Source organism: Mobula hypostoma, chromosome 6 (genome assembly GCF_963921235.1).
Source record: "Mobula hypostoma chromosome 6, sMobHyp1.1, whole genome shotgun sequence".
Taxonomy (NCBI): Eukaryota; Metazoa; Chordata; class Chondrichthyes; order Myliobatiformes; family Myliobatidae; genus Mobula; species Mobula hypostoma.
Genome location: NC_086102.1, coordinates 178,109,547 through 178,137,280, shown reverse-complemented (window position 1 = coordinate 178,137,280; position 27,734 = coordinate 178,109,547). Strand labels below are relative to the sequence as shown.

At 40.5% G+C, this 27,734-nt stretch overlaps 1 protein-coding gene across 1 annotated transcript in view; it reads left to right on the top strand.

The window, feature by feature from the left end:
• ifih1 (interferon induced with helicase C domain 1) overlaps positions 1-27,734 on the top strand; it is a 127,775-nt gene that overhangs the window by 27,726 nt on the left and 72,315 nt on the right. The window contains exons 3-4 of the mRNA XM_063052333.1: positions 6,619-6,834; positions 26,724-26,825. Of these exons, the coding sequence (XP_062908403.1) occupies positions 6,619-6,834; positions 26,724-26,825 (318 nt within the window). The remainder of the gene's footprint in view (positions 1-6,618; positions 6,835-26,723; positions 26,826-27,734) is intronic.

Genomic DNA, 27,734 nt, shown 5'->3' with positions numbered 1-27,734 from the left:
TGGAGGAACTTTCACAAACTCACGTAGTTGCCAATAGCCCTGTGACTTGTATCTCTTGTGGGCGATGTGAGATCCTCCTTCAGGAGGGTGAACCTGTAGAAAGCATACAGCCCAACTGTAGTACCTGGCTGAGTACTAAAGGCTTGTGCTAATCAACTGGCTGGAGTGGTCACCAGTACCTTTAACCTCTCGCTTTGGCAGTCTGAGGAATAAGAAGCCTATGAAGAACGTGATAACCTGTCTCAATGACTATCGTCCAGCAGCACTTGCATTCACTGTGATGAAGTATTTTGGGAGGTTGGTGATGAAACATATCAATTCCTGCCTGAGAAGCAACTTGGATTCCTCCAGTTTGCCTGCTAGAGCAATAGGTCCATGGCAGATGCCATTTCATTGGCTCTTCACTCAACCCTGGAACGTCTTGACAGTAAAAATGCATACATCAGGATGCTGTTTATCGACTACAGCTCAGCATTCAAAAAACTAATCAATAGCTTCATGACCTTGGCCTCAATACATCCTTGTGCAATTGGATCCTTGATCTCCTCACTTATAGACCCTAGTCATTTTGGATTGGCGAGAACATCTTCTCCACAATCTCCATCAGCACAGGTGCACCATAAAGCTGTGTGCTTAGCCCCCTGCTCTACTTGCTTTACACTTATCACTGCGAGGCTAAGCACAGCTCTAGTGCCATATTTAAGTTTGCTGATGACACCATTGACGTATGCCAAATCAAAAGTGGTGATGAATCAGCATATAGGAGGGAGATTGAAAATCTGGCTGAGTGGTGCCACAACAACAAACTCTCACTCAATGTCAGCAAGATCTTGAGCTGATTATTGACTTCAGGAGGAGAAAACTGGAAGTCCAAGAGTCAGTCCTCATCAGGTGATGAGAGGTGGAGAGGGTCAGCAACTTTAAATTCCTTGGAGTTATTATTTCAGATGATGTGTCTTGGGCCCAGCACATAAGTGCAATTATGAAGAAAGCATGGCAGCATCTCTGCTTCCTTAGGCGTCTGAGAAGATTTGGCCTATTATCTAAAACTTTGAGAGATGTGTGGCGAAGAGTATATTGGCTGGTTGCATCACGGCCTGGTATAGAAATACCAATGCTCTTGAATGGAAAAGCCTACAAAAATTGGTGGATATGGCCCAGTTCATCACAGGTAAACCCCTCCTCACCATTGAGCAAATTTCCATGGAGCGTTGTCACAAGAAGGCGGCATCAACCATCCAGGGCATGCTCTGTTCTCACTGCTGCCATCAGGAAGAATGTATAGGAACCTCATGACTCATACCACCAGGTTCAGGAACAGTTTTTACCCCTTAACCCCTCAACCATTTGGGTCCTGAACCAGAGGAGGTAACCTCACGCACCCCATTACTGAACTGTTCTCACAACCTATGGGCTCACTTTCAAGGACTCTTCATCTCATGTTCTTGATATTTATTGCTTATTTATTTATTTGTTTGTTTGTTTGTTTTGTATTTGCACAGTTTGTTATCTTTTGCACATTGGTTGTTTGACCTGTTGGGTGCGGTCTTTCATTGATCTATTATGGTTCTTAGGTTTACTAAGTATGCCTGCAAGAAACCAAATCTCAGGGTTGTATATGGTGACATGTATGTTTTTAGATAATAAACTTTCTTTGAACTTTTGAGAGACTAGATGATGCATAAAATTCCATTTCTTGTAATGCTGGTCCATTTGAATCTCTTAAATACATAAGAAATAACTATGGCTCCAGTAGTTTGATGGTTTGCTGCAAAGTCTATTCACTTCCTAATGGGATGCAGCTCATTTAAAGAACTATAGCTTTGCATTAAAACAAATGACTTTTATTCTGCAGATGTAAATCGTACTCAACTTTTTTTGCAAGATTATGAAATTTCATTCAGCATTTATGCATTATATAGGAATTTAATTACAGGCTTCTCTTTTAATAGGTCTAGCGTCTTCCTCTTGGCATGTATCTGTAGACAAGAATTTACATGCCCCACTCTGAGAGCTGTGTCACTAACTCCTCTGCAATCTCTTTCTCTTCACTGGCAGCCAACGTGAATGTTTTAGCTCTGTGGCAGTTCTGGGGACAGTGCCTTTAAGGACGGACACATTTACTTACCTACTTGGGTCTTGTGAAGAAGTCATTTAGTCCGTTGAGTCCATGCTCCTGAGCAGCACAATACCATCTGTTTCAATCCACCATTTCCCTGCAAGTTATTCTCTTTCACATACCACATACTTACATTCCTCTTACTCGGTGTCAGCAAAACCAAGGAACTGATTATTGACTTCAGGAGAAGGAAACCAGAGGGCCATAAGCCAATCCTCATCAGAGGATCAGAGGTGGAGAGGACCAGCAACTTTAAATTTGCGGTGTTACTTTTTCGAAGGACCTGTCCTGTGCCCAGCACACAAGTACAAGTATGAAGAAAACACGGCATCACCTCTACTCACTTAGGAGTTTGCAATGACTCGGCATGACATCTAAAACCTTTACAAACTTCTATAGATGTGTAATAGCGAGTATATAGGCTGGCTGCGTCACAGCCTGCTATGGAAGCATCAATGCCCTTGAACGGAAAACCTTACAGAAAGTAGTGGATACAACTTGTGAAGTAACAACAAAATCAAAGGGCACATCATCAGTAAAGTCCTCCGCACCATTGAGAACATCCACACGAAATGTTGTTGCAGGAAATTATCATCCCATCATCTGGCCATGTGACCCCCACCACAAGGCCATGCTCCCTTTTTGCTGTTGGCATCAGGAAGAAGGTCATCAGGATCCTGAGAACTCATGTGGCCAGGTTCAGGAACTGTTACTACCCCTCAACTGTCGGGCTCTTAAACACAAAGGGGATAACTTCACTGAGCTTCACTTGCCTCATCTTTGAAATGTGCTCACTTTCAAGAACTCTTCATCTCATGTTCTCGATATTTATTGCTTATTTATTTATAATTATTATTTCTTTCTTTCTGTATTTGCAGTTTGTTGCCTTGCACACCGGCTGAATGCCCATGTTGCTGTGGTCTATCATTGATTCGATTATCATTATTATTCTATGGATTTATTGAGTATGCCCACAAGAAAGTGAATCTCAGTGTTGTATAAGTAAAGGCATCCGTTAGTCTTGCGAGACCATGGATCGCGCCTGGAAAGTCTTCACTCTCCAGGGCGCAGGCCTGGGCAAGGTTGTATGGAAGACCAGCAGTTGCCCATGCTGCAAGTCTCCCCTCTCCACGACACCAATGTTGTCCAAGGGAAGGGCATTAGGACCCATACAGCTTGGCACCAGTGTCATCGCAGAGCAATGTGCGATTAAGTGACACAACACGTTGCCTCGGCTGGGGCTTGAACTCACGACCTTCAGGGCACTAGCCCAATGCCTTAACCACTTGGCCACGTGCCCACTCAGTGTTGTATATGGTGACAAATATGTACTTTGATAATAAATTAACTTCGAACTTTTTGAACTTTAAAATCCCCTTTTGATCCTTTTGCACTTACCTAAAGACGGAATTAATTTATAGTAGCCAGTCCTGGGAATTGGGCAGCATGTCCTGGGGATTGGGCATTGGGATTGGGAAGGAAATTTGATCATCCTGAGGAAACCCACATAGATACGGGGATAACATGAAAATTCCGTGTGGTCGAGAACACCAAATTATAGGAAGTAGTGCAGCAAAGAGTGAAGTCCCCTGGGAAATCACATAAGTTCCCTTTTAGTGCTTGGTTCTGGTAGTAAAGCATCCTGGCACTACTGCATTAGATTTTTGACCAACTTTGTTACTTTTACAAAGGAGTTGAATTGTGTTATCATTAAACACAGATATTTAAGTATTCCATGAAAGGGTGAAAACCAAACTATATATAATTTTTCTAGGATCAAGTTGTGAGTCATAGATTGTGCTGCCAGTGTGAATGTAATAGGAACATTGTTAGCTTTGTCAACGAAGAGAGCAACAGAATAGCATCTTCCTTATTTGAAGCTTAAATGGGCCAAATGGCCTAATTCTGCTCCTATGTCTTATAGTTTTAAATAAACTCTTGTCCTTCAAATGCCAAAATTCCTACTGCCATTTAACATCAACAAATGTAACCTGTGAAGTAACAACAGAATCAAAGGGCACATTGCATACATCAGAAAATCATGCTTCCTAGATGAAATTTAGATACGGATATCATCTTACTGAATGTTGGTATGAGGAGGCCTCCGTCGGCCAGGGTCAACCATGGATGTTGTGTTCCAGCTGTCAAGATATGCAAGCCTGGGCAGTACAATATGGAAAGCAAGCTCCCTTTCTTCATGCATCTGATTAACCCAAAAGAATGGCAGAGACCGATACAGTCTGGCACCAGCAGCATCACAGGAGTTGACAGTCAGTGTTGAACTCAAGACTGCCTTAGGGATTCCACCTGTGGATTTTTCCCTCAGGGTTTACTCTCAAAGCCTTCCCCATGGGCGGAAACAGCTGCAAGGCAGTGGAGGTTTGAGATCAGAGTTTTTGTTCTCCTAAGTGAGCTGACAACCACGGCTGGTGAGCCTCATTTGCCCGAAAGTTTGGCGTGTTTAAACTATAAAAGCATAGGGCTAAAATAAATTACAATATATAGGGTTTATACGTATAATTTTGAAGACATCCTATACAGATACACAAAACTTGTTAGTACTTATTTTTGCTATTTCTTGAGAATCCGAATCTGAAAGAATTTTTAGTCAGCCTACGTGTCTTGGCCATGCATTTTACAATGATAAAACATTTGAGTAACTCATTCTTAATTCTTATGATGAAGTTTTGTTGTTATACACTGTCCTATCAAGTATCATTGCCCATTCTTGTCTGGGAATACATTCTGTTTATGCCATAAAAGGGAGGAAGGGGAAATGAGCTGAATTATATGGTTCTTGGGTAACTGTTACACAGTGATGATAGTGCAACCCAGACTCTCCTTGCAGATGAAGTGAGGAATCACTTGTGCTTTTCCAGTTTAGTATATTGCATTTGGTGTTTCCTCTGCTTAAGAGAATCTAAGGACTTTGTAGAACACTTGCGTTCAGTCTGCAAATATAACCTTATCATCTAGATCAGGCGTTCCCAACCATTTTTTTACGCCATGGACCAGCACCATTAAGCCAGGGGTCTGTTGATCCCAGCTTGGGAACCCCTGATCTAGTGTGTATTACTTAAATTCTCCATCCCATTTACATTCCCATTTCTCTGTCTTTTGGTAATCAACACTATTTCCGCAGTTCTTACTGACAGCTTGTGGAAGAGCAAGTTATCTTTCAAACAGACCCATTACAGTCCTCAGGGCTCAACAATGAATTCTATCTTTCCAGCTTGCACCAGATCCAAAGATCTAAAGTCAAGACATTAACTTTTCCTTACAGTAGTTAATGCCATTCCTTACCTTACTTACTTCCTGCATGTTACTCTGCTGGCATTTACGGCAGCAGTGAATGTCCTCCATCTTTGGCGGTGTTCAGAGCTTCTTTCATCATGTCAGTAGGTTCTTCTCGGTTTTCATTACTGTCAGTCATGCAAGTCCCTGATGGAGACTCAGGAATACAGTCATACTCAGATGTCAAAGGATTCTTTATTGCCACTTCCATTCCAATTTTGTTTTACCAGTCAGCGTTGTTAGCCCTGAGCTGAACCTCCGACCCTATAGGACCGGTGGACCACTACCCTTCGCCTGGCCTCTACCCTTTGACCTGTTTGGCAGGGGTAGCCCTCCCAAGAGCCAAAACAAAAAGCCCTGACTCCAGCCAGCACAGCTTGCCAGGTCATTGAGGTATGCAAGCCTACAAACGGAATGACAGGATTGTAGGTCCTCTCGGAGGGATCCATTCCTACTGAGTGCTTTAAGAACTTTCATTTCAGAATCTTTATTTTTATTTTCTATTCATCGTTTTAGTTTATATTTTCTGTTTCATGTAGCTCCTTTGATTACCACCTTCAGCCAAATTACCTTTTCTGAACAACCATTTGCCACATTCGTGGCCAGCACTATTACCACTTGCGTCATTGGGTTTTTCATGATCTCCATCTATGGCTATCTGTGGAAGTGGAGTGGATATTTCCTGTGGTGGGGGAGTCCTAAGACCAGTGGACACACTCAGAACAGAAGGACGTCCTTTTGGAACGAAGATGAGGAGAAATCTCTCTGGCCAGAGAGTGGTGAATCTTTGGAGTTCTTTGCCACAGCTGGCTGTGGAGGCTGAGTCATGGGGTATATTTAATACAGATATTGGTAGATTCTTGATTGATCAAGGCATGAAGGATATGGGGAGGAGGCAGGAGACGGGGTTCAGAGTGAGATTGGATCAGACATAGTGAAATGGCGGAGCAGGCTTGATGGGCCAAATGGCCTAATTCTACTCCTGTATCTTACGGTGTTAAGGTTTACCACCACTTTACAACACAAAATATGTTTGATTTCTAGTTCTTGACAGTTCCTATGAAAGATCGTCAATCTAAAATGTTAACTCAATTTCTCTGCTTTTGATCTGCTGAGTATTTCGAGCTCTTCAGTTTTATTTCAGATTTCCAGCATCTATAGTTTATTTTTAACGATTATATTTTTTATTTGTTAACATTCAACAGAAGGAACTCAAGATCCATCTGGTGGTCAGTTGGCAACTAATGAGCAGAACAAATTGGACGATGCTAAACCAGACCAGTTAGCTCCTGGAAGCAATGAGCGAGCAATCGAAGACTTGTACATTGGGCCCAGTTCTGATGGGGAAGATGACCAAGTCAGCAGCAGAGACAATAGCATCCTGTCAGACATGTCTACAATGGATTCATCTATGAATACAGGTAAAAGGTTGATTGTCTGTACTCACCGGCATAATTCAGTGGAGGATATTGGTAAGGAATGAAGAAATGTGTGAAATTTCCCTGCTTGTTTGACTTAGTTGTACATTTAGATCTTCTGATGTGTTACGGATAAGATGGGAGGAAGTTTTCCAGACTCCAGCTGATGTTATCCAAGGTTTTAGTGGAACTGACGTTGAGGAATTTTTTTTTGCATTACGTTTTGGAGGTGCTACGCACTGCAGCCATATTTTGCTCAAGATGAACAGAGTGAGTATTTAAGTAGGTGGGTGAGGAACCAGTCAAGTGTATTTTTTTTCTCCCCTGGATGGTGTTGAGTTGAGTGGAGTTGGATTTGCAAGGAATTGAAAAGTTTTATGCACAGTGCTGGCTTGGATATATAAAACTTTGTAATGAATAATTCCATTTTTGATATTTTCCAGGGAAGACCACTGATGTAGCAGCTTAAGATAATAGAGCCAAGAACTTTGATTGTGAATAACCCTATCCAGGGGCTGTGATGACTGGCTTCCTTTCTACTGTGTATGATTCCATCCACTAGAAACTTTTCCCATTATCCTTATTGACTTAATTTTGCCCAAGTGTTAATGAAGCTAAATCTGCTTCAACAATAAGGGCAGTCACTTTCCTCTCACCAATTGAATTCAGCTCTTTAGTCTACCTTATTTCAAAGCAATAATGAACTCTGATGGTGAGTGGACCTGAAAAAAAATCTAAAGGGAGCATTAGTGAACTGTTTGAACATATTTGGCAATGTTTGACCATGGTACATATTGTAGATGTCAAAGCTACAACTGTACAAGAACAGGTTGTCTAGACTGCAGCCTGTTCTGGAACATGAGTCCTTAGTTTTAGTGGGTCCAAAAACTTACTGTTTTGGAACGGTCTTTACTATCTTTTGAATGTTCATGTTAAGTGAATTGAATTCATTCATGACTGGCTTCCGCTATATGGGAAATTTTCCACATATTCTTTATAGGCTAGTAAAATAAGTTTATATAGGTTGAGCATCCCTCATCTGAAAATCCAAAATCAGAAAACCGCTGAAATCCAAAATTTTTTAGAGCACTGACGATGAGAAGGCTCCCAGGTGATGTGCAGTTTTCTAGGCACCACAGACAGTTCTGAGAAGTGACCTCACATTCCATGAGTGGGACCCTGTTGGCGCCAATGTGTTTTCAGCAGCCATCATAACCAGATCTTTGTGCATTAGTCACAGTGATTACCATGTATTTTGTGCCTATTCTCTGCTCTGAGCTGTGAAGATGTTGTTGAGAATGTCAAAAAGGCCCAAGACTACCACTATGGGTAAAAGGGGAAGCATTTATGTTTACCTTTACCACAGAAAGTCAAACTGTTGGAAAAACTTGACCAACGTGAGTGTGAAGCATCTCACGGAGCACTATGGTGTTGGAGCAACCCTCCAACTACGAGCTTATGAAACAGAAGGAGAAGCTGTTAAAGTCTTCTGCCAAAAGTAATGAACAGAAATGAATGAAAAGTAGAAAAACACTGCATACTTTATAATGCAGAAAAATAGAAAACACACCCCGAAAAATGAAGATCTTGCTCGTGTCTTGAAAGAGTGGATTCAACAGCTTCGGAGTGAATATAAGCCAATATGCTGATCATGTAACAAGTAAAGATCTATCACAAAAAACTGAAAATGGAGGGTAATTGTGAATATTCAGCAGGCTGGCTGCAAATATTTAAGCAAAGGCATGCCATCAAATTTTTAAAGATTTGTCGTGATAAAGTGTCTGCAGATCACGAAGCAGCGGAGAAATTGAAGGACTAGAGCAGCGTGCAGTCATAACAGAACAAGGAATCACGCTATTTTATTAAAACAAAGAAAGATTGCTACAACAGAAACCCTTGTTAATGAAGCAGATGAAAATAGTCATCCAGCACAGTGCTTCCTCATCCCAAGAGCATCTGCTTCCAGGCCCCTCAACTGCTTCAGAGGTTTCACTTCACAATGCTGTTAATGATGACAGACCCTCCGCCTTATGTTTCTCAGACCTGATGTCATGTTTGGTACTGCAGTTGTCTTTTGTTGTAAGTGAAGATCATCACGCTTTTCTAAATTACAAAACATACTATGCATGAAATCTGAATTTCATCTCCAGCTAAAATCCCGTGTTTGAGGGTGTAGGTTTTAGCAGATAAAACAGCGGAGGCATTTTATGTTTAAGAAAACCCAGAACAACTCATTTATTGTACTCCAAACCCTGAACACAAAGCGTGGTAACCAAACTACATGTAATTATGTCATCACGTCAGACCAGCCTCTTAAAGTGAACCCCAACTGAATGTCGGTGGTTGTGAATTATGTATGTTTCCACCAATTACGTTACCCTACAAGTGTAACATGAGCAGCATCATTATTGCATTACAAATAAACTATCAACTTTTTCAGTTTTCATTCCATTTACCTGTAATTAAATTCACTCTTTTGCTTTTATACCTTACATAAAACCTAAAAAAAGTAAAATACAAATATAGTGTAATGTTATGAATGTTATTTTGAAGTTGTATGAGACATTGGCGAGGCCTAATTTGGAGTACTGTTTGCAATTTTGGCCACCTACCTACAGGAAAGATGTAAATAAGGTTGAAAAAATACAACGAAAATTTACAAGGATGTTGCTGGTACTGGAGGACCTGAGCGTTATGGAAAGATTGAATAGTTTAGGACTTTAGTCCTTGGAATGCAGAAGATTGAGAGGAGATTGGATTGAGCTATACAAAATTACGAGGGGTAAATGCAAGCAAGCTTTTCTTCTGAGGTTAGTTGGGACTACAAACAGAGGTCATGGGTGAAAGGTGAAAAGTCTAAAGCAAATATAAGGGGAAACTTAAACAACATGCACAAAGTGCTGCAGGAACTCAGCAAGCCAGGCAGTATCTATTGGAAAAGAGTACAGTCGACTGTTCGGAATCCATCTGGGTGGCCTCCAATCTGATGGCATGAACATCGATTTCTTGAACTTCTGGTAATGCCTCCCCCACCCCCTCACTATTCCCCATTCCCTTTTTCCTCTCTCACCTTATCTACTTACCTGCCCATCACCACCCTCTGGTGTTCTTCCCCTTTTCTTTCTTCCATGACCTTCTGTCCTCTTCTAACAGGCTCCCCTTCTCCAACCCTGTATCTCTTTTAGCAATCAACTTTCCAACACTTTACTTCACCCCCCCCGCCCCTCCCAGTTTCACCTACCAGCTTGTGTTTCTTCCTCACTTCCCCCTCCTTCTAACTTTTGGCTCTTCATCTTTTTTTCTCCAGTCCCAAAGAATGGTCTCAGCCCAAAGTGTCGACTATACTCTTTCCCTTAGATGCTGCCTGGCCTGCAGAGTTCCTCCAACATTTTGTGTGTGTGGCTTGGAATCCAAGCATCTGCAGATTTTCTCTTGTTTGTGATAAGCGGAAACCTTTTCACTTAGAGGGCGGTGAGAGTGTGGAATGAGCTGCCAGTGCAAGTGGTGCATGTGAGCTCGATTTCAACGTTTAAGAGAGGTCTGGATAGGTACATGGATGGTAAGGGTATGGAGAGCTATGGTCCCGGTGCAGGTCAATGGGAGTAAGCAGTTTAAATGGTTTAGTATGGACTAGATGGGCTGATGGGCCTCTTTCTGTGTGGTACTTTTCTGTGACTAATCAAAACACAGCATCACAGGTGGAGACTGAACGCCTGCTGTCGTTTGTTGTTGTTCGACAGCTGATTCAGGTATTCTCACGATGCTGCTGTGCTGCTTTTGTTATCTTACACTCATTATATTTTCATTATATTAATGGTACATAATAATTTTTAATGTGTGATGAACAAGTGTAAGACAAAGACTGCTTACCAGTCGCAGATAAATTCAGAGTTGGGAGTGATGGCAATGCCAAACGGCCACTGACTGTCCACCTGGGCGGCCAAAGTAGTGATAGCTTACCTTTCCAATGGCTCAATGTACACATTATCGTTTCATGCACAAAATTATTAATAATTATATTAAACTACCTTCAGGGTATACGTATAAGCTGTATATATAATGCAAGTGGATTTTATGTTTAGACCTGGGTCCCATCCCCACGCTATCTCATTATATAGCTGCAAATATTCCAAAATCCAGACAGTCTTGAATCTGAAACACTTCTGGCCCCAAGCATTTCAGATAAGGAGTGCTCAACCTGTATTTAGGATTTATATTTTGATACCTAATTTACTTTCTCCTGGATATTAATTTTACTTTGTTTAGAATGAGTTAAGCATGAAAGGCAATCCCTAGATTACGACTGAGCCCCATTCCTGAGCAAGATGGAAATGAACAAACACAGTATGTGGGAGAGGATCGCAGAAACAGCTGTGATGATAGAGTGAGCCAGCCTCGCGGGCTTAGTGAATGAGTCAGTCTGCTCAGAGCTTCCAGCTGTGCTCGGCTTGACTCAATTCCTGATTGTTGCAGTTCAGGGTGGTGGGGGAGAAAAAGCACATGGGAACATACTGTTTTCACCTGGTAGAAAATGCCTGTAGTCTTGCAGTGGCCAGCAAACCTATTCCCATCCACCTTGAATATTGTCGCATATGTACAAGCTGTCCATTAAGTCCGGCATTCACAACCTCAGGTGGACCTGGTATTAGAAAACATTTCCTCAGTTTTGTCAGTGTAATAATAATACATTTCTTCTTGCAGAGTAAGAATATTTCTTAGAGCTTGTGATGTAGAAGATAGTTGAGAAAAGAAACCAGGCATTGCAACTTCATTTTCTGGAGAATTTCCCTGTAGATTTTGGGATAATGATAGAATTTAGTGATTTGTGCTGCAGGACCAAATTCATACAAAAATTTCATCGTTATAGAGAATAACATGAGGTTTTTTTTTCTGGAATTGTTTTATTTGTTTAGTCTTCTTGCAGAAAGCTACAACAAAAGAATGTAATGGAAAATAATGAAGTGGGATGGAAGCAGGAGAAACAGATGCCATTGTTAATCAAGCTCCATTGGCAAAATGTGTGTACCTTAGTTCCTGTTAACTGCCTGCCTACTGCCTGTTACACCACTGGCGTTTAGGGCAGCAGTGAAGGTCCTCCATCGCTGGTGGTGTTCAAGGTTTCCTTCATCGTCTTAGTAGCTCGTTTTTCACTGCTGTCATTCATGCAAGTTCCAGGTGGAGACTCAGGAACACTGATGCACTCAGTCATGGAAGGATTCTTCATTGCTGTTTCTGTAACAATTTTGTTTTACCAGTCCTGAACCTGGAGGACTGCTAGATCACTCTTAGTCCGGCCTCTAACCTTTGAGCTGTTTGACATAGGTGACCCTACCCAAGAGCCAAAGCATCAAGACCTGACTCCAGCCAGCATAGCTCTCTGGGTCATTGAGGTGTGCAATCCTCCAAACCATGGCAAGGGTTGTGATCCCCTTGGAGAATAGCTGGCTTCAACTAGATGATTATTCATTCAAAAGGTTTTTTTAAATTTTGAGTCAATTTATTCTTTCAGAGGTTTGTTGAGTGATTATGGGTTCTATGGAGATTTTGATGATGTCAGTTTAGAGTCCCAATAGTAAGTAAAGCTGAAAGGCTTTCCTGCTCTGAAAGCGTTTCAGCTGAAAGTACATATGTGCAAATATTAGAGGGATATATTGGGCAATCTCAAATGTCAACCTTTAGTTTTGAAGATTTGAAACAATTATTGACCAATATGGGTGTGGTATAAAGAATCCTATCATGTGAAAAGGTAAAAGAGAAAGGAGGAATTTAACAAGACACCTGCTCATTTTCCTACCAAGTTCCACCTTTGTTTTGGATGATAGTGCTGTCTGTAATTTGCAAGTTTTATAACATTCTTCATCTAAAACAGGGTTTCCCAACCTTTTTTACATCATGGATCCCTGCTATTAACCGAGGAGTCCATGGGTTGGGTACCCAAGATCTAAAAGAATTATGGTTACTGCTCCTTCTGCATTTTGAAATGTGAGAGTGCCAATCATTAGCAGAGAATTCCCACTACACTTTCAAATCTGTTATAATAGTCTCATGTTTGTAAATCACAGAACAATTAAAATAATTTGAGTTTCTCATTAACAGTTACCATTAAATAAATCACTTAATCTAGCATTTCTTGCAACAAGCTATTCTCAAAAAATAATTAATAATGGTCTATAACCAGTAATGTAATCATCATGGAGAAATTAATGGCGCTAATAATTTCTTAAGATGATATTTGAAAAGACGCTTGCTCAGATTTTTTCACACTACACTATAGGGACTGTTACATTTGGATGAACCATATTATACTTGGAGAGAATTATCTCATTAGTTGGTGTAAGAATTCAGATTATTGAAGTCCAAAGTATTTATCATGTCCCAAATTTATTTTCCACTATTAATTTTTCACCTTACTGAGTTTCTATCACGCTGCTCTTGACTGAACGTGAGAAATAAATTGTAAATATTAACAATCAGCTGGTGGCTGATAATGTTTTGCTTGAATGTAAAAGAGAACATTATAAGGTGTGGGAATTTACAGACGTAATTAAACAACTGTTTCACAATATAGCTCTTCCAGCTGCTGCCACCCATGAAGTTACTACTTTCTCTGTCGCCTTACTGAAAAGTGATATTGCCCATTAATTGGCTCAGCCTTTTGAAAAGCTGCAAAATATTATACTTCCTTCTCTCATTCCCACCTTAGATGGCAGTGCCAGTCTAAAATGTCAACTGTTTATTCATTTCCATAGATGCTCTCTGACCTGCTGAATTCCTCCAGCATTTTCTGTATGTTGGTTTGGATTCCCAGCATCTCTGGACTTTCTTCTGTTTAACATATTATTCTTCCACCTCTCATTCCCACCTTCCATGGCAGTGCTGGTCAGGCAATGAAAGATGGTTCATTCATCAGATCCGATGAAGGGTCTTGGCCCAAAATGTTGACTGTTTACTCTTTTCCATAGATGCTGCCTGGCCTGCTGAGTTGCTCCAGCTTTTTCTGTGTGTTGCAATGAAAGATAGTATTCTGGACCTCAGACTGTCCTGGATGGCAAATTGCATTGTGGTGTTGGGAAGTTTGCATTCATGGGCACAAGGGAAACTTCCAAAATCATGAGAATCTAGGTATTTTTGTTAGTGCCAGGAAGGGAAAAAAATGATCTCAATGTGTTGGAGTTCTTTCAAACTTGAGATTAGGGACATGCATGCATACGCATGCATGCTGATCGCTTCTGATCTTATGCAGAAGGAAAAGGTGGTATGGCACTGCTTCCTCTGCCTATTAGTTAATGAGTAATTTACTCTTCGTTGGATACATTTACTATCATTTGTGCCAGCCAATTAGTAAATAGTACATTAAGTAGACAACTGATAAATATAAAGTTTATTCCAAAACAGCTCCATTGGCAGAAGGGATTCTCAGCTCAGTTCCCTATTCCAGATCAAAAATGTCAAAGATCACAGTGTCACAGCTGATCCATGCAGCATTTGATGACTTGAAAAATGTGTTATACGCTACTGCACAAAACATCCATTGTGGAAGATAGCCAAGAGGTTAGCAGCTTTTTACAAATGCTCTTAGAGTTTCACTAGTAAAATATTACTCTTAATTAAAAGTTAGGGTAGTATTAAATATTATTTTCATACTTTCAGCGCAATGCCAATGTTGGTAAAATGCAGTATTCATATTTGAAATGGTATAATTAATTGGAATGGAAATCGGTACAACTTGGGTATGATATTGTTCCAGCATCCATCACCATCATCATCAGCAACACACACAATGTGCTGGAGGAGCTCAGCAGGTCAGGCAGCATCTATGGACAGGAAATAACAGTTGGCTTTTCGGGCTGAGACCCTTCCTGGATTTTCCCATCCATTGATGCTGCCTGACCTGCTGAGCTCCTTCAACGCATTGAGTGGGTCGCTTTAGATTTCCAGTATCTGCAGTCTCTCTTGTGTCCATCATCATCAACATCATGTGCCATGTCCTATGACATGGGCGATCATGGTCTCATGGCCATGATTGTTCTTCGCCAATTTTTCTACAAAGCGATTTGCCTTTGTCTTCGTCTGGGCAGTGTCTTTACAAGACAGGTGATCCCAGCCATTTTCAGCATCCACATTACCAAGAAAACAGTTCAAGCTTTTTTTAAAGTATGTGTTATGTTAATTTCAGTAAAAGTTTTGGTGATTTTTGATTTTGACCAGTGTCTCCAACTCAGGTTAGTTTGCTGTAACTATTACTTGGATGAAGACAGTGAATGAAGTACTTAAAAAATTTAGCCACTGATGTACTGTAGTACAGCAATGTTGCAATCTCCCAAGATGATAATGACAAGATTACATTACTATAAGAAGTATGAGTTGAGAGAAAAATATTGACCAAACTTTTAGGATAATTCCCTTATTTCTTGATAATCACCTGAAAGAGCAGGGTAGGCCTTAGTTTAACATTTCAACTGAAATATAGCAGAACTCCTTCAGAACTACACCAGAGGATCAGCCTTGAATTTAGTGCTCAGTTATCTGGCATAGATTATCAAAAACTACTGTAATTGACACTATTATCTCTGAGCTCAAGGAACCTGGTTTCAATCCTGACCCCCCCCCCCCAAAGAGCTATTTGGATAGGGTTTGCATATTTCCCCTGTCCATGTGCATTTCCTCCTGATGCTCTTGTTTCTTTTCATATCTGAAACCTATCGAATGTTGAAAGGCCTAGATAGAGTGGATGTGAAGAAGATGTTTCATATGGTGGGGAGTCTAAGGCTAGAGGGCACAACCTCAGAAGGCAGGGATGTCCATTTAGAACGGATATGAGGAATTTCTTTAGCCAGAGAGTAGTAATTCTGTGGAATTCATCGCCACAGGTGGCTGTAGAGGCCAAGTCATTGAGTATATTTAAGGCAGAGATTCTTGATTAGTTAGGGCATGAAGGAATACGGGAAGAAGGCAGGGGCTGAGAGGAGAATGGATCAGCCATGATGAAATGGTGAAGCAGACTTGATGGGTCAAATGGCCTAATTCTGCTCCTATATCCTATGGTCTTAATTTACCAATAAACAATTCCACACAGGTAGAAATGGCAACCACTCGAGTAGGCAGATACATACAAATTGTGGCAACAGAGGCTTCTAAAGAGCTTTTGGGCATGTCTCTGAAAGATAGGAAGTAAACATGGATTTGTGGAAAATTGTACTGACAGGTCAATTAATGATTGTGATTTGTTCCTTGGTGTAAGTTAGGTGACAAAGTGTCAGAAAGGGGAAATTAGTAGGCATATGAAAGAGCAGAGAATAGATGGCATCCTGCTGGGTTATGGTTCAGATACGCCCAGCTTCGATTTTTCTGATTCAGCAATCATCTGATGCCAAGTAAGTGCTGTTGCCATTTTCACTGTCAGATATTTTAGTCCACACATGGAGTAGAAGGTACTCGTAGCACTGAAGGAAAAGTGTTTGTCTACTGAAGGGTTGTTAATTCAGTAATATATTATTTGTGCTACTGCAAAACTTTAATTTCATGAATAAAAAGCTTATGAGGGGCATAATTTTAAATATGTGGAAAAATGGATTAATACATTCTCATTGAGCCTTTTCTTTTGCTTACAATTTTACTTTCACATAGTTTTGCTTTAGCCTGCCATTGTGGTTCTTGATAGTTTTGGTATGGCATGTCCAGAAATTAATGGCATTCTGGAGCAGGGAGAGACCTGTGTTCCTGGGAAAGCTACATACTTTCTTCTGGTGTTGCTGGTGCATCTTGGCATCCACTGGTAACATGGACGTTACCCTGCTCTGTGGTTGCAGTTGTGGCTGCAGTAGGTTACAGATTTCACTGTGGGAGTGCTCAGGAAAGTACGTACACTTATTCTGGTTCCTAACTGATGGTCAGAAAAGAAAATTACTTCTTGTGTTATTAATGTCCTACCATTCTCCTAACTCCTCCTTCACATCCTCCCTTTTGCTTATTCTGCACTTTCTCCTCATTATGCAATTTCCTGAATATTTTGTATTTTACTCATATTTTGGAACAGTTGCTTTGTGCTAAACTGCCAACAAATAATAATAATCCTTTAATTTATACTACTGGAGGTTCTTCCTCGTCACACTGCACTCCAAAATGGCAGGGCAGGTGTCAGGTTAGTGTTACATCCTGCCTGAATTCATGTTCTAGATGTCCAAGTCTAGATACTTCAGTTATTCACTGTGCAAAATTAATGTCCTTAGCAATGGACATGCATAATTTACAGTTCAGAGTAAATTTATTATCAAAGTACGTATATATCACCAAATACAACCCTAGGATTCATTTTCTTGTGAGCATACTCAATATATCTATAGAATAATAACCATTACCAAATCAATGAAAAACTACTCAACTTGGGCGTTCAACAATACAATAATAATAGAAGATAGCAAAGTGTGCAAATATAAAAAGAAAGAAATAATGAAAAATAGATAGATAAATAAATAAATAACAAATATCCAGAACATGAGATGAAGAGTCCTGGAAAGTTTTTGGGAACATTTCAATGAAGGGACAAGTGAAGTTGAGTGAAGTTATCCCCCACTGGTTCAAGAACCTGATGGTTAAGGGGTAATAACTCTGCTGAACCTTACAAATTCACCTTACAGAAGTGATTGCACACCCAAGGCCTTTTTCTTGTCAATATTCCTTTGGTGTGACCTACATATTCAGTCCCGCTGCTGTGTTTCACAGTCAGTAGCCAACGTCTAACGTCAGTAATTCAGTGAACTGGAAACTGAAACTTTGATAGTCAACATTGCTTTACAATTAAGTTTCATTTATCGCTTTAAGGGTAATACTCCAAAGAAACAAGGAAATGTTTTGCGTTTCCTTTTGGACTGTTCATGGGGTATTTGTTTGCATTATATTACGTGGCATACAACTTTATCTTTGAGATCTTGAATGTTTATTAGTTTTGCAGTTCCATTTAGTCCATTTATAGATTTAAGTCTACTGTTACAGTAAGGGCAGTCTCTACAGTTCAGAAGTTGTATGTGTTCTTTACATTTAATATTTTGAAGTGACCTTGATTCTGTACAAGTTTCTAGATAAGTTCTTATTGGGAGCCCTTAATTCAATGTTTGTGGCAAATACAAGGAGGTGGTAAGGACTGACTAAGCTTAAGAATATCTGATTATTGTTTTCTTGTGGTTAGGATTGGGTATATATTCTTGGGGAAAATAACTTCCTTGGTATAGAATTTCTGATTAAACCAGGATAAATAATGATCCATTTTGAAGTAATTTAGTATTTTATCACAACTGTTTGTTTATTCATTATGTGCCATGCTGTATGACATGTTTTTCATGGTCTTACCATGATTGTTCTTGGCATATTTTTCCACAGAAGTTGTTTCCCTTTGCCACTTTCTGGGCAGCGTCTTTACAAGACGAGTGACCCCAGCCATTATCGATACTCTTCGGAGACTGTCTGTATGGTGCCAGTGGTCACATAAACAGGATTGTGAGCTGCTCATACGCTTCATGAGACCTTGATCGGGAGATAAGCAGGTGCTACACCTTGTCCAAGGGTGACCTGCAGGTTAGCAATGGAAGAAGTGCCTTACACCTTCTTTGATGCAGACATGTAGAATCCCCGCTCTGCCATGCTACCCACAGCTGTATTAATATATAAAGTGTTCAATAGGATTAGGAAAGATCATATTAATGGGAAGTCCAAAGAAAACTTGCTTTGATTGGCTGTGTCTGATATAGTTGTCATATAATCACCCTTTTGCATATAGCTGCTGATAACTTCGTTGTTCATCTGCTTCTTTAACCACTTCCACTTTGCTGATTGAAGTTTCTTTTACACTGCCTTCAGCTGCAGTATTAAGAGAGGAACAGAAAAGGAGCCACCAACAGTTGAAAACTGTAATTTTTACCAAAGAACAGAGAAGGAAGCATGTGGCCAATGAAATCCACATTGGCCTCCCAGTGAACAATCCCATTGATCTCATTCCCCCTTTTCCTTACTTTCCCGTAGCTCAATTCATACGTTTTCACACATGACCTTTTCCACTAGTCCACGTGAAGGGTTTATCTATATCAGCAAATTAATCTACCAGCATGCTTTTGGGGGGTGTGATTTGAATTTCACTTCTAAAAGTGGGCTTTTTTTCCTCTTTTAGTAAATTCTATACTTGCAGTGGGTGGCAGTGCGGAGATACATCCCTACCAAAGGAGGTAGAAGGTGCTCGTTCCCTCCGCAGGTCACCCTTGAGCAAGGTGTAACACCTGCTTAGCTTCCCCCTCCCCCGGGCCGAGCAGGGTCACGTTACCATGGGAGCAGGTGGTGGATGGTCATATGAGCAGTTGGTGGATATCACAAGCCCTAGTTATGTGACCACTGACGCCAGGCAGATAATCTATGCAGAGTATCAATAATGGCTGGGGTCACCTGTGTTGTAAAGATACTGCCCAGAAGAAGGCCATGGCAAGCCACTTCTGTAGAAAAACTTGCCAAGATCAATCATGGTCATGGATGGAAGGCCATGATCACTCACATCATACAACACTGCATACAATGATGATGATATACTTACATTCAAAGTAACACAGACGGAAGCCTCATTCCTAAGGACGTTTACGACTTATTCTCTTTCACATGTACATTGACTCCCCTTGGATTCCTTTTGTCATTAACCCACATGAAGAGGTCATGCAGGAAGAAATGGGAGCATCAGAAGGAAACCTACAGTCACAGACAGAACATGCAGCATCACACAGAGAGCATCACAATTCAAGGTTCAAAAGTTCAAAGTAAATTTATTATCAAAGTACACATACAACCCTGACATTTATTTTTTGCAGGCATACTCAATAAATCCAGAGTAGAATAATAACCATAGTAGAATTAATGTAACCACAATTCAAATCTTCATTTATGCATCCTGTCTGTCATTGGCTTTGTGTCACAAAGGTCAGAATGAAAACGAATTATTTATGCAATCAAAGAGACAGCAGAATAACTAATTATCTTCAAAACTGAAGAGATGTTAATTCTGCTAATTGAAGTAGCATTAATATGGGAAGAATTCTACTCATTTCCTTGCTTTCTCTTACATTCTCTGAGATTAATCCTACTTATCCCCTTCCATTCAAACAGTATAAAATTAACTTAATAGCTTGGAAATTTGTTTATTTACTGTTCAAAATAATTTGATGATAACATTTTGTTTATCCTTAATGATTAGACTTAGCATCTTATTGGTAAGAACAGCTTATTTTTTCAGGTAAAGATTAAAATTTCTGTACAATATGTAATCAATAACTCATCAAGCTATATAGATGTTACTCATTAAGCATGGTATAGCAAGTTTGCATACAAACAGATATCTCTCATTGTATTTGTCTCTCATTGGCATGAGATTAGGGTCTTTTTAATTAACCAAATTAACCAATGGGATATCATTTAGTCAAGTTATCTTTAGCCTCAATCTATTTTTCACAATGTAGAAAGTACCCGAAGGAGACAATTTGTTATTTGTGAAGATGTAATGACTAATTGTTTTCATAACTTTCTGGTAACTTCCAATCAAGATGGTGGTGAGCAGCAATGTCTGTCAAAGTTGTGCTTCAGAGTTAGTTGATTTTTAGGTTTGTAGTGATGGCTTTGGGGGTAGTGGGAGAGTTAGGGTCAGGGTAGGGTTTAGAGACAGGGATGAGGGCCAGTTAGAGATAAATGAAGAGCCGGGGCAGGAGCCAATGTTCAGCTCAGGTTGGCACCAAGCTGCAATTTCCATCAATGTTGTGGCTTAGACCCTTTTAATTTGTAGGTTTGATTGGGGAGGGGCAGCGTGAGATCAGTTTAGGGTTTAATGACAGAATGAAGGAGAATGAAAGTCAGAGGCGGGATCCTGAGTTTAGATTGGAGTACTCTATGGTCAAAGGTCAGCAGTCTGGAAATCGGGTCAGGTTGACAGGCGCTGAGACCAGTGATTCCCAGATCGCCAAATTCCAAGTCAGAGGTCCATAAGGGTGGGAGTCGCAAGAGCCTGTGACCCTCCAGGTCACTGAGATTGGAGACTTGTGGGAGTCTGGAAGGTGAGGCCCAAGGTGCTCCATGGTCAAAGGTCAGCGATTCCAGAGGTCAGGTCAAGGAAAGCCCAATGGTCAAACCCGTGATTAGTAAGTCGTGGGGTTGATACCCTGAGATTGGCGAAGCCCAGATGGTAAAGACAAAGGTCAAAATCCAGAGTTCAGTGAGTCTGGGGGTAGAAAGTTCAAAAGGTCGAAGACCAAAGTCAGTGAGTCTGGCCCAGAGACTGAACATCAGAGGTCCGATGTCTGCGAGTTTGAGAGCCTGGGGCCAAGGACTTAAGGGCTGGAGATGGTCTTTCCAGAGGTTGGAGGTCTGTGTGTGTGAGGAGGGTGGGAAAGGGACTTTTTTAGATTTTAGATTAATAAATGTCCTCATTTATTGTCATTTAGAAATGCATGCATTAAAAAGTGATACAATGTTCCTCCAGAATGGTATCACAAGAAACACAGGACAAACCAAGACTAAAACTGACAAAACTACATAATTATAACATAGTTACAATAGTGCAAAGCAATACCATAATTTGATAAAGAGTAGACCGTGAGCACGGTAAAAAAAAGTCTCAAAGTCCCGATGCCTCATCATCTCATGCAGATGGTAGAAGGGAGAAACACTCCCTGCCATGAACCTCCAAGCGCCACAAACCTGCTGATGCCACACGATTGGAAGCTCCTGACCGCAGCCGACTCTGAGTCTGTCCGAAGACTTGGAGCCTCTGACCAGCCGTTCGACACCGAGCACCAAGTACCATCCTCTGCCGAACACTTCGACCTCGCCCCGGCCGCCGAGCAACAAGCAAAGCCGAGGACCTGGGGCCTTCCCCTCCGGAGATTTCGCACCACACAGTAGCAGCAGCAGTGAAGCAGGCATTTCAGAAGTTTCACTGGCTGTTCCTCAGTGCTCTCACGTCTGTCTCCATCAAATCAGGATTGTGCATGGCACCCTACTTGACAAATAACAGACATCACCACCGGAGTGGCCGCAGCGAGCTGCGTCGTACTGCCATCTTCTCCTCTCCTCTCTTGTTTTATTTTGCCATCTTCCTCCTCCTTCTCAGCCCGAAACGTTGACTGTTTACTTTTTTCCATAGATGCTGCCTGACATACTGAGCCCCTCCAGCATTTGGTGTGTGCGTTGCTTTGGATTTCTTGCATCTGCAGATTTTCTTGTGTTTGTTTGCTGCTCTGTTGTTGTCATTGTTAGTGTTGCTGCTTGTGTTCTTCTGTGTTGTGTTGAACATTGTGGGCATGCTATGTTGGTGCCAGAATTTGTGGCTACCCACAGAACATCCCTGGGTGTGTTGGTTGATAAGGCAAATGACAGATTTCACTGCATGTCTTGATACGTGATAATTAAGCCTGAATCTCAATTAGATACTCTAAACGACTACAAAGTGTAAATTTAGCCCACAATCAAAGGTCTAACTGAAATGATCAAGTCCTGTGCAACACACAGAAAATGCTGGTGGAATTCAGCAGGTCAAGAATAAACAGCTGATGTTTTAGGCCAAGATCCCTCATCAGAACTCAAGTCCAGTGCTAGAGTTTTGGAAAGAAACTAGTAAAAAGCAAAAGAGACAATTCAATAGATGGTGTTAATTGTTTTGAGTCGGAAATCGCTGAGAAATAATAATGGTTCAACACTGAACTGCTGACATTTATTTCCAGGTAGTGTCAGGCTATCTATACGTCCCATCAAGACCTCTGATGTCCTTAACTTACTGGCAAATTATTACTGGCAATTCTCCAACTGTGTTTTCACCAAGAAAAAACTTGTTGAATTTTCCAAGAGTTCTAGCAGGAATCTGGCCATTGCAGTTGAAGCAACGTAGTACTGGTAGAACAAAAGTGAGCACATTTATTTGAATGGCAGCATTGTTTGTGAAAGTGAAGGGTAAATATAATGTAACTTGTAGTTTTAATTAGTTGAATTATTTACTATTTTTAAATACTGTGGTTTTACAATAATATTTTATGCTTTTGTTTGTTTTGTTGATTTTAGTAATTTTTAAATATATCAGATTTCAGATACATTCAGAAACATCCAGAACTTTGGACAACTTTAAGAGCTGACAAAGCTGGACGTTGACTGCGAAGTCTCTAATCTTTTCGGCACCATAGTTCTCAATCTCATTCTACTCCACTCTTTTTACCTTTCCTCTATCTTACTTCAACATGCCTACTGTCATCTTTGGTCTCAGTCTTCCTCATGAGCCCGGTTGTCCGAAAATTTCTGACTTCCCCACCTGCCATTCCATCTACACTGCACAAACCTGGGGTTGAGCTAGGACCTGCTGAACGTAGGCCTCAGTGGAACCACACAGGTGAAAAGACAACATTGGGAAGGAGAAAGGGGACTGGCCATTGGAAGAGGGAAGTCAAATTATGTGACAAAGTCTTGCAAGCAGGCGAAGTAGTAGTAAATAAAAATGAAAGAAAAACAGCGAAAATGTGGTGTAGATCAGGGGAATAAATCTAAAACAATCACATTCATAAACAAGTGATTTTCCTTAAAATAAAGTTTATATGAAATTACATGATTTTGTTATCTGCAGGAACAGAGTGTTGTAGAAATTGTCAAGAGTATTACATGGGGCACAACTGAGGGAAGAAAGTAATACAAGATTGGGAATATTTGACAGCCATAACAGTGAAGTAAATCCCCAGGCATTGCATCGTGCATCACACACAGCTGTGGCTAAATTCACAAGGGATGAGTACTACAAAAAAGAAATGGATGTCAGATGTAAAGTGTTTGATGTATCAAATCTAAAACATTTGCTGCTTACAATGACTACTTTGAACTGTATCCTAATCATTAGATGAGCTTTGCAGTCAGAACAAGAGAGCAAGGGAAGATCATTAAAAAGATCTTTGTAAGAAAGTATGATTGAGAAGTAGCTGTGAGGATAAGAAGGATTTTAGAACAGATACTGTAAAATTGTAGTTTGTAATATCTAATTGTGAAATAATATTCACCACGAGATATTTCTTGCATTCTGAAATATATAAATTATGAAATTAAAAAATGATAGGTCAGTGTCCAATACTTACCAACAATATTATTAAACATTTCTTTATTCTTGTAGGTCATATTGTACTGGTAATCATTTGAACGATGTTTCTTCACTTAGGATTTTGATTGAATTTGTTCTGTTAGAATGATTGTCTGCTGTTGCTGCAGGCTGTCAGGAGGTGGCATTTTATTTACTTGTTTTAAGTGTCATTACATTTATAATTCAGCAGAGGGCAGTTACTGACTGCAAACATTTTCAGACTGATTTCTTTGTGTCATCAAATGTAATTAATAGTGTAGGTAGTCCCTGGATTACATGTGTTTCCATCAAGAGAACAGTCCATAACCATTTTTAAAAAAATGTTAGGAACATCCATTTTCTATCGCTGTCACTCCACATACACTTCTTCACTTCATTGAATAGTCATCCTAACTCTACCGATAATTAAATGTAATGGAATATATGTGGTATTCAGTCATTAGTGAGCACAACAAAGCATTTTATTATTTTTATATTTTTCTGGGCTCAAGCTGGGAAAACCTGAGGTACAGGCATAGCCAAGCACACTCATTTCTCAATTGCTAGGAACTTCCAGACTATCCTAGTGATGTTTAGTATTGTGACTTTCTGGAGATTTATATACGTATTGCTGTGTAGGCCTAATTGTTTAATGCTGTTGTGCAGTGACTTTGGGATGATGGGCCTGCACAACAGCATAGTAGTTAATACAATGCTTTTTATAGTACCAGCAACGCAGGTTTGGTTTCCACCGCTGTCTGTAAGGATTTTGTACGTTCTCCCCATGACCATGTGGGTTTCCTTAGCGTAGGACTGCTTTGTGGACTTTAGCTCAGGACTTCTCCCCCAGGGTTTACTCCTGAAGCCTTCCCCATGAGTGGGTATAGCCGCAAGGTAGCGGAGATTTGAGATCAGATTTTTCCTTCTCCTAGGTGAGCTGCCAACCGTGGCTGACGAGCTTCATCTACCTGAAGTGACTGGTTTTATGGCACCAGTTACCTGCCTTTGTCCCTTCTCTTGTCAGTAGAAATGGTTCCACTGGGCTTAGGAGCTAAGCCACATGCGAAGGCCAGGAGGTGGACTTGGTTGTCAGAAGCTATTTGAGAAGCACACCATTGGGAGAATTTAATAGGCAGTGGAAGCTTATCACCACTAGTATTCACTGAATATTACACCCCTTTCCCTCACCTCATCCTTAACATGGCTGATCACTTTTCTACTCAATATATGTGAATGCCAGAGCCTTCAGTCCAACATCTCATGTTCTCCTGTAAAGACCATGAGCTGATCCATTGACTTGAGTGGCTCTTCATCATTTTGATCTAATCCTTGCTTCCATTTACCACACTGAATCCCACAACAAGTTCTTCATTCTGGAACTACCAGAAGATAAGACTTTGTAGGAACAATTTACAACGCTTGTTCAGGCATGCTTGATAATTGGACCTTATGCATGATAGAAATCAGCGCCAATGGCCTTAGCAAAAAACTATACACAACAATCTTCATCTTACCATATATTAAACTCAGCATTTGAAATACTTCCAGGCTTGGAGTTGCAATTTTTCTCTTGAGAAAGGTGAAGTGTCGGCACATGAGAGTTTTTAGCTTTTAGTATTCTTAATAGTATAACCAGGTGGTACAGAGAATTGTGCCTTTTGCTTCTGACAGGAGGGAAGGTAGCCTGGGACCTTGCTCCCCAGGAGGTGACCTTAAAAGTATGCCCCCACACATACTTAGGCCATTGTCTAGTCCAGAAGGGGAGGCAAGTGGCAACATTGCTGATCCTCTTGGTTGATTTATTCTTGTGACCGTCTGTACCCGCGTGAGGTGTGTTACTTATGCTGCTCCCTTTGTACATTGCAGGATGGTGTAGGTCCTGCAGTGTTTTTAACAAAACTGATATTTGTTAATAAACTTTTGTTATGTATTTGAACTACTTTGTCAGACTCCCTGCCTTAAAGAAGTACAGAACCTGCCTGTAATCCGGGTTCAGTGGTTACAATAGCATCCATGTACTGTATTTGCCAATGTGGAGTGGAGAGCGAGATGCAAATCTGGTGGGAGAAAAAGATGTAGGGACTGGCTAGCGTGGAGTGCCATGGGAGAGGTGTGGGACAGGTGCAGAGAAAGAGGTCCAGGTGCGGGGAGCGACACACCCAGCCCTGAAACACCAGGCAAGGTCATTTGATTCCAAACAATTCTTTATTGAACATTACAGAATGTGTCTCTGGTGCTTCCCACTCCCTACCCTCTCCCTTCCCCTTTTCCCAACCATGATTTCACCCCCCCACTCCCATCCCACCCTCAGTCTGCAATAGAGACCCATATCAGAATTTGTCATCACTCACATATCTCATGAAAGTTGTTATTTTTTTGTGGCAGCGCTACAGTGTTATACATAAAATTAATACAGTTCTCTGCAAAAGTCATAAACATCTAGCTATAAATATATATGCTTAAGTCTTTTGCACAGTGCTGTATTTGATTTGTATATCATGCTATTTTGCATCATCAGGGTATTTCAAATTCATAAAAAAGTCTGATTTTCTGTGCTAAGAGAATGCAGAAGGAATTCACATGAGAATTTATTGCCTATAATGCAGTACTAATGCTGCAATAATTTTATTAATAGATTATACTGTACATTGACCTTCAAATTACAGTTAGTTTGCATTTATTTGACAACTGACCTTGTAAGCGATCACTTTAAATGATCACCTGCTATTTTATGTTGGTTAGAATTCATAGAATTTGGAAACCAGTATTTTTTTTTCCCTAACAGATTCCACTTTGAATTCATTGGAGGCAAGTAATTATAGTTTAAATGGCAGTCAGTTGGAGAACAGAGGTTCTGGTGAATCTGGAGAGGAGAATGCCAGTTCAGGTAAGGCACTGACAGGTTTCAGTGATAAATATTTATTTATGTAGAATCTATCTAATAACAGCATTTGTTTTGGTGACGTTAACTTATTCATAGAAATGTATTACTTTTAAACGAGATCTCTTTCATACCTTTCTCAGTAAACTAAGTTAATGAAATTACTGATGTTTATTTGCATCTTGCAAAGTTCATTTTACTTTACTGGAATGGAATATTTCAGGCTATAGTTTTCAAAGGAGGACTGATAGTTTAAGAATTTGTTCAGTAAGATCACCTCTCAAAAACATCTATTTAAATTAAAAGATGCATGTCTTTCTAGTATTTCCTGCACAGTCTATATTACTAGGGATCAGAATGCTGTCTCTCTGTCTCTGTCTGTCTCTCTCTCTCTCTCTCTCACTCACTCACTCACTCACTCACATCTCACAGACTAGGCTCTTACAGTCCTTCAAGCCACGACACCTAACAATGTGTCAGCATGCTCTCCATCGTGGCCCTATATAAATTTGCAAAAGTCTTTGGTGACATATCAACTCTGCTCCCAATCACAATGAGTTGAGTCGCTGACAACACTTCTTCATGATGTGCTGGGTCCAGAATAGATCCTCTGAGCTGTTGACACCCAGGAGTGTGAAGCTGCATACCCTTTCCACTGCTGACCCCCCAGTGAAGACTGGTGTGTCATCTCCTGGCTTCCCCTTGCTGAAGTTCAGTCAGTTTCTTGGTCCTGATGGTGAGTTTGAAGTTGTTGTTGCAACGCCATCATATTTCACTCCTTTATGCCTCCTACTCACCATGATGTGCATTATTGATGCCAGAATCTGAACTGAGTGCTCAGAGTGCAATTTTTCTAGCCAAATAAAATATTTGAACTATATATCCTCTGATTTGCATTGAACTTTGTAGATAATT